The 12,203-nt window shown below is 43.2% G+C and overlaps 2 protein-coding genes across 2 annotated transcripts; one reads left to right on the top strand and one right to left on the bottom strand.

Moving 5' to 3' along the window:
- Positions 1–1,889: 1,889 nt before the first annotated feature.
- Positions 1,890–9,832, bottom strand: LOC115637411 (succinate dehydrogenase [ubiquinone] cytochrome b small subunit, mitochondrial-like). Its single transcript, XM_030538659.1, has 4 exons — positions 9,729–9,832; positions 8,069–8,173; positions 4,378–4,522; positions 1,890–1,959 (listed from the first exon to the last, which is right to left on the bottom strand). The coding sequence occupies exons 1-4, from the start codon at positions 9,781–9,783 to the stop codon at positions 1,890–1,892; spliced, it is 375 nt and encodes a 124-aa protein (XP_030394519.1). The 5' UTR covers positions 9,784–9,832.
- A 52-nt stretch (positions 9,833–9,884) lies between these two features.
- LOC115637119 (mitochondrial import inner membrane translocase subunit Tim8 B-like) lies at positions 9,885–11,968 on the top strand. The gene is made up of 2 exons (XM_030538043.1): positions 9,885–10,016; positions 10,699–11,968. The coding sequence occupies exons 1-2, from the start codon at positions 9,927–9,929 to the stop codon at positions 10,864–10,866; spliced, it is 258 nt and encodes an 85-aa protein (XP_030393903.1). The 5' UTR covers positions 9,885–9,926; the 3' UTR covers positions 10,867–11,968.
- Positions 11,969–12,203: the final 235 nt, after the last annotated feature.

The following is a 12,203-nucleotide window of genomic DNA, read 5'->3' as shown; positions in this document are numbered from 1 at the left end:
CTGGGAAGGTACTAGAGCAGTGGTCACCAACACGGTGTCTGCCAGGGCATTTATGTGCATCCACCTAGTGACACAGTGTGAAAAGTACTGCCCAGCAGGGGAGAGAAGCGCGGCCCCGCACCTGCCAGGGACAGAGAACTCCGGGGTTGCAGGCTGTGGGTGCCAGCAGCTTCTCTCCGAACTGCTAAAAAAAAAAGCAACTTGGACTGCCGCTGCCCAAACTGCCAAAGCGCAAAAAAAAAAAACCTGCTCAGACTCTGCCGCCCCGAGAATGAATGGAATGCCACCCCTTGGCCTGTGCTGCCCCAGGCATGTGTTTGCTCCACTGGTGCCTGGAGCCAGCCCTGTACATGAGTATTCTTCCACTGCACTGATACTGCTGTTTTCTCGTGCTTTGTAATTTATTATTTTTTTAATATTTTGCCCCAAAATGAGTGGTTCAAATAAAAGACAATGTATGTATTATTTCAACGCAGAGTGGGAAGAATCCTATTGTTTTATTGAAAATAAAGGGAAATGTGTTTGCTTATTGTGCAGTGGTACCGTTGGAGTGCTGAAAAAACAACGTCGAACGCCATTTCCAAACTGATCATGGCTCTTTTGACACAAGCCATCCATTTAAATCTGAGTTGAGAAAGGAAAATGAATCAACTCAAATCAAACGTATCTGCCCAGCAATCTGTTTTCACTAGACAAGTGGTAAAGTCTAAAAGTGCTACTATTGCTTCCTTTAAAATTGCTTATCTGCTCACAAAGAAGAAAGATGGTGAATTGTTGAACAAAGCATTTTTGACTGGTGCTGATTGCCTATTTCAAGGATTTCCTAACAAACGTGACATTTTGTTGGCCATATGAAACTTCCAGTTATCAGACAACACAGTTACAAGGAAGATAAATGGAATTTCAAGCAACATGCAAACTCAGCTAAAGGATGACTTGGAAATATGTGACTGGTTTTCACTACAGTTCGATGAATTGACAGATATATCGGATACAGCACAGTTGGCAGTTATGGTGAGAATGGTATTTAGTGACTTCACCAAAAATGAAGAGTTACTAAAAGTATTGCCTATGAAAGGTCGAACAAAATGAGGACATCTATAATTTATTCAAATAATGCACAACATCAATTAGTATGCCACTTACACAAGCTGTCTGTGATCACCACAAATGGAGCACCGCCAATGGATTCATTGCACTCTGCAAGAAGAATGAATCCTTTCCGAACTTCATGTCTTATCACTGCATTATCCACCAAGAAGCTTTGTGCATCAAAGTTCTTTCTTTTCAACAGATAATGAATGTCGTTAATAAATAATTAACTCTATTCAAGCAAAACCTTTGCAACACCAACTTTTTAAGGCCCTGTTGGAAGATGTTGATGATGAACAATCTGATCTTTTCTTGCACACAGAAGTACGATGGCTGAGCAAAGGTAAAGTTCTTGCACATTTTTTAAACCTAACTGAAGAGATCAAAGAATTTCTGAAGTCCACAAATCAGAACTTCGAGCAACTAGAAGACTCCAGCTGGTTAATGGACTTGGCTTTTCTTGCCAACATCACTGACAAATTGAACACTTTAAATCTTGAGCTCCAGGGAAAAGAAACACGTGGCTCAAATGATAGGTTCTGTAAATCATTCAAAGCAAAACTGATCTTGTGGCTGTCACATATGAAGACGAAGTCTCTCATACATTTCCCAAGTATGAAGAAAATGGTATCTGACAGTGATTTTAACCCATCACCATTTGTTATCCACATTCAAACACTTGTGAAACAATTTGAAAAGAGATTTCAACAGTTCACATCACTGAGCCTGTAGTTTTTCTAATGAATCCTTTTACTTGCCAAATAGAGGTAACAGAAATGGCTACATCAATTGCGGTCTCATTCAAGTAAGAACAAAAGACGTGGAACTGGAGATTTTGGACCTTCAAAATGATATTGTTTTAAAATCCTGTGCAACAGATGAAAACTTTTGGAATGTGGTTGACCCAAAAAAGTTCCTCCTCTTAAAAAAATACTGTAGCATACAAAATAAAATCTCTAGTTTCAGTTTCCACTCTATCTATGCAAAGTTCTGTTTTCAACAATGACCATCATAAATTTAAAATACTGATCTTGGCTTACAGATGCCCCATCTTGATGATTGCCTTATGAACAGGCCTAATCTATCTCCCAACTATGAAACATTAGCTGAAGAAATGCAGTGCCAAAAATCATCACTGACTTATTAGAAAAACCACGTGAATTAATGATACCTATTTTCCATTAAGTGCTGAAGAGTGTGCATGATTAACTGTGTTTAAGTTTTTTTCATATTTGTTTGTTTATTGAAATCCAGATACAAGTAACAACACAAAAGATTTTTTAATTAACCATAACTGGCTATGTATGTTAAGTAAGAATAATAAATATATTGGCACCAGCAGTTCAATAAGTTTTATATATAGGACTGAATATTACTAGCCTACCTTCTGCTACAGCTAGTCTACATTTTTCCAAAAAACTGTCCCATCAAAAAATAATTTTTTTTTTTAAATAAATAAGAGAAAACTGGTTATGATATTTATTTTGTAAAAAGCCTTATTTTTCTTGCAAGTAGAAAAAAGAGCAAATTCACATGTTAAGGTGACGGAGTAATTGCCAAATAATTTATTTAATACCTTTAACATGAAAAATTACCTTTTTTATCTTATGAATTCATATATTATATAATATTAAGTATGATGTTTTTCATATTATTTAATGTACAAATACAAAATAAGCCTTGAAAAATTGTTGGCGCCCACCACACACTTCTGAAAACATGAATGTGCTATTGGCCACAAAAAGGTTGGGGACCACTGTACTACAGTATCACAGCTAACTGTGTAGCTTGAAAGCTTGTCTCTCGCACCAACACAAGTTGATCCAATAAAAGATATTCCCTCACGCACCTTCCTTCTCTAATACCCTGGGACCCACACAGCTACAACAACATGGCATACAACAATTCCATCTGTGGCTGATTAGAAGACTGTGCCAGTTCGGAGAGGCTTGTGAATGCAGAAAACAGAATTTTCACAGGACCTTGACCTAGAATTTCTTACATCAGATAGAAACCACAAGCCTCAGCACAATCAGAACTAAATGCCAAAAAGGTTTATTTGACTAGCTTCCTTTCAGTGGGTCATGCACTTGCACATACAAAGGACCAATCGATAAGTGTGAAACCATTTGTCCTAACAGGCTGAAAAGTAAGAGTGATGCTATTTCCATTTTAAAGTACTTGGAAAAATGGTTTTTCAACTTCTAGAACCAATGGGGGCTACATAAACTAAGGGCCATGGCTACACTGGCACTTTAGAGCGCTGCAACTTTCACGCTCAAGGGTGTGAAAAAACACCCCCCTGAGCGCTGCAAGATACAGCGCTGTAAAGCCTCAGTGTAATCAGTGCCGCAGCGCTGGGAGCGCGGCTCCCAGCGCTGCAAGCTACACCCGTAGAGGATGTGGAGTACATGCAGCGCTGGGAGAGGGTCTCCCCAGCGCTGGCACTGCGACCACACTTGAAACTTTCAAAAGCAGCTGCCAGCAAGTGTATCCCATACCCTTAGAAAGATAACGGTAAACACACTCTCATTGATGCAAACCCATACTCAGGTTCGAAACTTATAACAAGTTTAATAGTGCTATATAACCACAGGGAAGCGAAAAATAGTATCCAACTGAAAAAGGAATTTAGGGAGCTAAAGTGGAGTTACCCAAAAAGATATCTGGCCAGAATTCAAGACTAACATCCTGACTCTCTCAAAAATGCTAGGGAATTAACAAGCATGTGTAGTCAAGACTGATTTTTGTCTCACCCAAAAGATGGCACCTTCAGTAATACAGTGCCCCTAATGCTAAGCTGATGCCCAGACTCTGTACTGGCTCTGAGGAAAAAGAGCCACCAATAAAATCTTGAATTTCCCTTGGAGGTCTTATTTAAGCACAGATCTGTCCTGGTGCTGCTTTAGGGGTATACTCTAAAACATTCAGATCTGAAGGCCATATATAACCTACTAGCCAAAGACAGCCAATAGTCCCTCTTAGGTAGATTTCCTACTGTCTGCAAAGTATGAGGTATGGAAAGTATCTACCCTGCCTTCTAACTGAAGAGACAAAATGACAAAGACCGTACCTGGTGTTAGTCTGGTCAAGGCTATAACAGACCAAGATGCCAGTCACAATAACACAAGGAATAAGAGTTTTGCTCTTGCGTTTTACCAAGTGTTCTAATGTGAACTTCCTGATGCGCATAGATTTACTGCTCAGCTTCTTTTGCATCCAGGACTATAAGCTCTGGCTGGTCCTGGTGAAACATCTACCAGACTTTTTCACACCTACGCTTACCAGTGCCCATGGAGTGTGAGGGCTGCAGCCAGTGAATAGTCCATGGTAGGTCCAGGGTACAGATAGGCTGCAGGGAGGAGACCCAGCAAGAGGACACTGACAGCTCGCTCACTCGTCCAGTGCAGAGATGCAGCCTTGGAACCGGCTGCAAAAAAAAAGCATTTTCAACACAGAGGTTTTTCTCACAATAACCCAATCTGAACAATGGTTAACTTATTCTGACCAGTTTTGTGCAGCTAGGTGCTTTCTTAGCCCTAGATACACAACCCTTAGCGGGGCAAAACCAGGTTGCCTTTGACTTATTGCTACAAACCATATTCGTAAGAACATAAGATTGGCAATACTGGGTCAGAACAATGGTCTATTTAGCGCAATACCTTGTCTTCTGACAATGGTCAGTGCCAAATGCTTCTGAGGGAATGAACAGAACAGGGCAATTATCAAGTGATCCATCCTGTCGTCCAGACCCAGCTTCTTACAGAGATTTAGGGGGACACAGAGCATGGGGTTGCATCCCTGGCCATCTTGGCTACCAGCCATTAATGGACTTATCCTCCATAAACTTATCTAATTCTTTTTTGAACCCTGTTATACTTTTGCTCCTCACAACTTCCCCTGGCAATGAGTTTCAAAAGTTAGCTGTGCATCAAGTGGAAAAGTACTTCCTCTTGTTTCACGATACCTGTTTCCTACTAATTTCACTGGGTTACCCCAGGTTCTTGTGTTAAATATTCCTATTTTAAATACTGCCTTAAACACTTGTTTTAAATATCTCTTCTCTGAATGCTCCCTCTGCTGTTCAGAGAATATAGTTCCTTTAATTATGACACAGTCAACAATAGACTGAAAAAACTGATAGATGAGGCCAAAGCAAATGCCACCTTTATTACTTTCATGGCCTGCTGTTCATTAACAGGCCCTTTCACAAACACCACAGAACAGGCATTTTTTAAAACAATAGTAAAGGTTGTTGCCCTAGTGCTTAATTGTATCAGGAACTGCCAGCAGATGCAGTGCTTGCCAGTTCTGCCTCCTTGTGGCCATCACTGAGGGCCCTGCACAGTACATGACAGTTTGAAAGGAGTGGCTGAAGAACAATGAAGCAGCGTAACAGGATAGAGAGGAAAGAACCCTGGGCACCAAGATGCATTGGTTCTATTTCCAGTTCTCCCATCAACTCTGTGTGACCCAAGGCAAGCCACCTCCCTTCTCTCTGCCTTAGTTTTTCATCTGTGATATGGGATAATGATATTGAAACCCGCCCCCCCATTTCTTTGTGAAATGTTTTAAGACCTTTGCATGGAGTGTGCTGTATCCATTAAGTATCTGGTACCTCTGTGATAACTCTATGAAGAGGTGAGTGCTTGAATTAGGATTGCTGTTATCTTAACAAGAGTAGGGGTTGGAGCCTCTGGGACTTCCCGAGGTATTCAGTGCCTAGAAGTAGCCCAAGAGGCCCCATGCTCTCAATCCTCTTCCATAGACAACTACCAATACACAGTTCTGTTTGCACAAAGTGACTCAGACAAGCACAGAAGTGGTAGTTTGGGTTCCTTGTAACCTTGCCTACTTTTCCTATACATTTTGGACATCAGTAGAAGAAATATGGTTCAAAGAGATGTTGACATATACTGAGGGAAGCAGGATACCTTACAATACACTGGCACTTAATAGCAGAGTGCTAGCAGCGTAAAGTTACAGAGAACTGATTTTAAACACACATGAAATCACTTGTCTAAATGCTTACTGCTGTTTGATCAGCATGAAATCATGAGCTGGAAAAGAGAGAGAATGTGAACTGTACCAAAAAGAAGACATGGAATTTCTCCTGCTCTGTGCAGGGTGACTGATATTAAACAAGAACTGCTGTGACAATGGAACAAAAAGATCACCAGTAAAACAACTGTAGTGGACTAATGTGCTACTACCATGAACTTCAAGAAACACTTTCCAACATGCAACAAGTTTCTTCTTGACATAAATGTAGCAAACTTTTTTTTTTTGAGTTGAACTTGTTTACATATTGAGACTGTCCAAGGCCGTGTTGTTTCAAGTAGAATGGTCTGTGGAAACAACTGTTAACACAGTGTGAGTAGTTATCATAGTACAAGAAAGTAGAAAACTTGGAGGGGACAAGGTGTGGGGTCAGCTTGGCTGTCACGTTTTTATCAGTTTGTTTAGTTGGTGTCTACATTCTTTCTATTTTCTGCCATGGGTTAGGGTAGAGGTCCCCAAACTATGGGGTGGATCCTCCAGGGGCCACGGAGGAAGGTTTGGGGGTGCACAACAGGACCCAGGCCAACCCCCACAGGAGGTGGGGAACGCCACCCAGACCCGATATGACCCCAGCTGCAGCTCCACCCCAGCACCAGCACCAGCACCAGCTGCAGCTCCACTCTGCCCTTTTTCACTATCTGCCACCAGGTCAGCTCCACCTCCAGCTCCGCTTCACCCGCAGCCCAGATCCAGGCACAGCCACAGCCCCGCTTCAGCCACAGCCCATCTCTGCCCTCATACCCTCTCCACCCCCAGGCCAGACTGACCTCTCGCCCCAGTTTCTCCCCCATCCCCAGTTCTATTCCCAGTTCCACCTTCAGCCCAAGCTCCTCTGCTGAGCCAACTGTGCAGTAATGGAAGGGGGGACACAGGCAGATTCCATTACTGGTGGTGGTGGTGACAGGAAAAGTTTGGGTTTAAAGGATATAAAATCCTAATTAATCCCTGGTCATAGCATTTCTCAGGTTTAATGGCATACATTATGACAGTCCTGGATTTCGGTCTTTGCCTGTTTATCTTACACCACTCTCCACTGATTCCTGCTATGTGGAGAAAGGAAATTTTGTCCAGCAATGAACCTTGCCTCCAGTTCATTCTTTCTAGCCTGACCTCAGATGGACCAGAAGCTCCTGTTCACTAGAGGAGCCACAATTTCTGCACCAAGCTTACAACAATCACCATCGATCTATGACAGGGCCATAAAAAGCACCACCCATTCTTTAATCTATCTTCCCTTTTCCTATCTTGTGGATTTATGTGGAAATTGACTTGATTAAACTAACATCTTTGTTAGTAAACTGAGAATGTCTGTTTGAAACTCAGTCAATTTCTACAATTTGAGAGAGATGCTAAGGAAAAAAACGGTGGATTTAGAATGACACTTTTCCTGCACACTGTAGTAAAATGACACTGCATGTGAGATTACCGCAAAGTTAGCTTTAGGTTGACAGAGAGAATCGTGAAGTTTTCAGCAGAAACCATGAAATGCAAAGTGAAGTCTAATAAGCCATAACAGCACTAGCTCCTGTCCATAAAGATGACTGCCAGAATTTTCAGGCAATACCAATTTCTATGCCCTTCAAAACAGGAGGGAAAAACCACACAGCAATTTGCAAATTTTTGTAGCATTGAATTATACTGTAGATGTTTACTTGTCCAACTCCTAATTTAAATTATGTCAATTGATTTTAAATCAAAAACTTGTTCAGATTAGGTGCAGTGAGTAGATAAGGCAACTTCTTATCTGGGACTATACAAATCACTCCATGAGGCCAAGAAAACACTAATGACTAGGGTGATTGAGCTGGTTGAAAGGGTCAGGATCAAATATCACATAAAACAATATATAGACAAAGAATAGCAGCTTCCCAAGTGGTTATTAACAGAACTTTTATCCCAACTTAGACTAACATACCATAGCTCCTGGGAGAGATGTGGATTTGATGTGCCAGAGTTGGCTGATCCAAGGTCGTTGTACAGGCAACCACAGGTCTGGTCAACAGACTTTTATTGAGAAGAACTGTCAACAAAACAAAGATCGATTAGTTGCCTTTTACACCCCCAAAACTTAAAAGTAAATCCCTGGAAGTTAAACTACAGCAACCAGCATCATAATCAATAAGCAATAAGAGTCCAGAGGGCTTCCTGAAAAGGAAAGCCAGTGGTTTCTTCAGAAAAGAGAATGCACAAAGAATAAAGAATACAAATTACATGCCACAAATAACACCTGGGGCGTGTGTGTGTGTGTGTGTATAAATGTGTTATTTGCAAAACTTCTCACAAGCCTGGTGTACACATGTGTCAGAGTTTCCCTACTAAGGATTTAATATCCAAAGCCCCATGCTTCCAAAAGTGAGGCCAGCTGCACCCAAAACAGTGCTTCATGGAATCTGAGACAAGAACATTAACCACCAACTGTGGCATGACAAACTTTGCAGTATTGTTGTGAGCATTAGGGAAATCTTGCCTTCATTTCATGAGCTAAACAAGCTACACTAGAAGAGACCTGCTCAATAAGCTCTTCTGGGTCTGCCAGATCTTTGTGGCATTGACTCATTCAATGGCTTGGCATAGCTGACACATATTAAAATGTTCTGCACATCTACAGTTAAGTAGTAATAATGCTATGCCTTTCACAAAGGGCCCTCAAATGAGCTTTTACTACCTCTTTAAAGCTCACACAGGCAGCTGGAGTGCTGCACAATTACAACTGACAAAGCGTGAATTAACAGATAGTTTGGAGCAGTTGCTCTCAACCTTTCCAGACTACTGTATGCCTTTCTGGAGTCTGATTTGTCTTGCGTACCCTCAAGTTTCACCTCACTTAAAAAACTATGTCGCTTCCAAAATCAGACATAAAAATACAAAAGTGTCACAGCACACTATGACAAATTGCTTATTGTTCTCATTTTTACCATATAATTATCAAATAAATTAACTGGAATATAAATATTGTACTAACATTTCAACGCATGGTCTATACAGCAGTGTAAACAAATCATTCGCTGTATGAAATTTTAGTTTGTACTGACTTTGCTAAAGCTTTTTATGTAGCCCTGTTGTAAAACCAGGCAAATATCTAGAAGAGCTGCTATACCCCCTGGAAGACCTCTGTGTACCCCGGCTGAGAACCACTGGTTTAGTGACTCTAAACTCTCTGGGGAAAGGAGCATTTCTGGCTCTGCGTTTGTACAGCACCCGGCACAAGAGGCTCCAACCCACCTTCGAGCCTTGGGGCACCAAGCCATATAAACAGCAGCGGAGGAGATGGGAAAAAAGCAACAGCCACCCTCCACCCCCCGGGCCAGCCTGCAATGGGGGAGGCCGCCCTAAGCCGCGCAAACCACGGCATTCAGTGGGCAGGCAAGACCCAGGGGGCCCCAGACCCGCTCAGCACCAGGCAGGCGGGTATCCGCCCCTCGCCACAAAGGGGGTCGTCACTATCGCTGCCCCGCCTCACCCAGGCCCAGGCCCCACCGCGGTCACCGCCAGAGCTGGGAACAGAGCCCGCAACCCTGGCCCGGGGCAGCGCCGTGGAAGGGGCGCGCTGAGCCCCGCGCGCCCCCGACACTCACCCCGCCCCAGGCCTCGGGACCGCCACAGGCCCCCCCGGACCAGCAGCGCCGCCATCTTGGTGTCTGACCCTTCCCCGCCCCCGCGGCCCCAAGGGCGTCAGGGCACCCGGAAGCGGAAACAGAGCCGCCGGAGGCGGGTTGGCCCCGTCACTTCCGGTTCCGCCGGTGAAGGTCACAGCGGCCGGACTCGCCTTCCCCATGGCGGAGCCTGGCGGCCCGGACCCCGCGGTCTCCGAGCTGCAGCGGCTGGTGGCCGCTGAGGAGCAGCGGGCGCAGTTCACCGCCCAGGTACCTGCCCGAGGGGCCCCCCAGGCCCGCGATGGGCAGCCGGGCGCCAGCCAGCCCTGCACGCTCTTCCTGGGGCTCCTCCCACATCGGCCCCAACGGCGTCCAGAGCCTCAGTCACTGGGACCCCTGGCGCCACCCGCTTCCCCCAGGGGCTCCTCCTCCTCCCCCTAGATAACCGGTGCTGCGTGGCAGCTCACAGCCCCGGCACCTCTGGGCTTGCTCCATCAGTTAGGAATGTAAACATTGCTCAAGCCGCCGCCACTCTTTCGTTACAAATTAAGCCCTGCTTGTAACCCTCCCGGAGAGAGCAAGGCAGCCCCCTGTACATGTCCCTTGACACTCGTTTTGCGAGATGAATGTGTGTGGGGTAATGTGAGACAGTGACTTGGTTCAGTCCCTAATAAGTAGATGCATACAGCACAGAAATCACACTGTCTTTGGCATTAATGGACCCCTTTGTGTGTGTCAGTAGAAGGGCCAAGTACTGAATCGGCCACAGTGACTGAACTTCTCAGTTCCGAGGGTGATGGGCCCTTTAAGGATAAAGCACAGGGGGAAAGGATGGTGTTTTGGCAGGACTCCTAGACAAGTGATTTTTGTGCTCCTCTCATATTTTAGCTTTCCCATCTGTAAAATATTTGATTAAATAGTAGTAACTAACATGTTTTCTGTTCACATCAAGGTTCATAACTTCATGGACGTTTGCTGGGACAAATGTGTGGACAAACCTGGCTCAAAGTTGGACTCCAGAACAGAAAGCTGTCTAGCCAGTTGTGTGGAGAGATTCATTGATACCACGTTATCCATCACTAACCGCTTTGCTCAGATTGTACAGAAAGGAGGACACTGATTACTGCATTTCCCAACTCCAGACAACCCAATCCTTCCTATTCAGGTCGACAGACTTATCACCTGTCAGTGGAGCATAGTCACATGTTCTAAGCTACATTTTATCTGACACTTTCACAAATGCAGAGGTGGTTGAACAATCATCTGCGGAAAGCACAGTTGTCCCTGTGAATTCTTTAGCTGCACTGAACTGTTCACAAATGCATCATCATACTGCAATTTAATTAACGATCAGGAACACTCATCCAAACAAGTCTTGTGATGTGAAAGTGTATATTGCTGCTTTTCTAAGTCTTATCTAATTAGAGGAAAGTAGAGAAAAGATGTGCTTGTACCGACACAGGGGATGTGCATAGTATCTTAGCATCAAATTAAACTTTAAAAATGTAATACGAATATAAATGTTTTCAATGAACTAATAAATTAATGAAAACTCTTGTTCTGCTGGAGTGTTTGAAGTCTAAATGTAGAAGCTGCACAGTAGGATAATGAATGAAAACCAAAAAGTGAAACTGATTAAAAGCTTATTGCTAAGGCCTAGTCTATTGCACAGCAGTTCTGTGGCTGTGAAATTTGCTGCACGCTCCAAGCTTTTTTTTCTTTTATATCGGTGACAGCCCCTCTGGTTATAAAGATGATCTTCAAAATGTCAGTGTAAATTGATATAGTACCTGAAATTTTGTCTGTATTAGAAAAGTTGTACTGGTTTAACTAAATGTAGTCAAACAGGTGGAAGGCCCTATTACAGAAGCATTTTCATTGGGTTAACCCTCACTTATATCAGCTTAGCTTAATTTGGCAGTACACTAATGCAAATGACAGAAGACCCCAGTTATCTGAGTATGTTAGAGTATGATACAGAAATCTGATGAGTGCTTGAGAGACCAAACTAGATTTCCCCTTACGTTTAAAGGTACAGGAATAGATGCAGTCTTATTAATGATCTACATGGTGATATTTTACACAAATTTAGCCTAACCTGGTGAGCAGTGATTGTAAATAAACTGACCACATATTTGAAAAGTCTAGTTTATTCTGTGAGCCATTAGAACTTATGTTATCTAATAACATGAACATCCACCACTGTCTCTTTCACACACAGACACACAGTAAAAATCCTGTACTTAAATTTCATAGAAAGGATATACAATCTACCCTTCCTTCTCTGGCAACCTCTTCGAATTCTCTGCAAAAATATATTCAGTGGTGGTAGTACAACATCATATGGTGCAGGAAACCTGGTCTTGGGTAGGAGATTATCCAAATAGTCCTGGAGACTAACAGATTTGGGGAAGGGGTAGAAAAAAGAGGGCAATTTCTTAAGTGAATTTCTTATCT

The sequence above is a fragment of the Gopherus evgoodei genome, chromosome 19, assembly GCF_007399415.2.
Source record: "Gopherus evgoodei ecotype Sinaloan lineage chromosome 19, rGopEvg1_v1.p, whole genome shotgun sequence".
Classification (NCBI taxonomy): domain Eukaryota; kingdom Metazoa; phylum Chordata; order Testudines; family Testudinidae; genus Gopherus; species Gopherus evgoodei.
Note: the sequence above shows the minus strand (reverse complement) of the source record. Positions and strands in the feature narration are given on the sequence as shown.

What these genes read in the sequence shown, in the direction of transcription:
- LOC115637411 (XM_030538659.1), bottom strand. Translation starts at nt 9,783, where the DNA reads ATGGCGGCGCTGCTGGTCCGGGGGGGCCTGTGGCGGTCCCGAGGCCTG. An exon ending in CATCTCTCCCAGGAGCTATG is followed by an intron (nt 4,523 to 8,068) that starts GTATGTTAGTCT and finishes TTTTTTTTGCAG; the next exon opens with CCGGTTCCAAGGCTGCATCT. An exon ending in CTCACACTCCATGGGCACTG is followed by an intron (nt 1,960 to 4,377) that starts GTAAGCGTAGGT and finishes TCTGTTGCACAG; the next exon opens with GATTTTAAAACAATATCATT.
- LOC115637119 (XM_030538043.1), top strand. Translation starts at nt 9,927, where the DNA reads ATGGCGGAGCCTGGCGGCCCGGACCCCGCGGTCTCCGAGCTGCAGCGG. An exon ending in GGGCGCAGTTCACCGCCCAG is followed by an intron (nt 10,017 to 10,698) that starts GTACCTGCCCGA and finishes GTTCACATCAAG; the next exon opens with GTTCATAACTTCATGGACGT.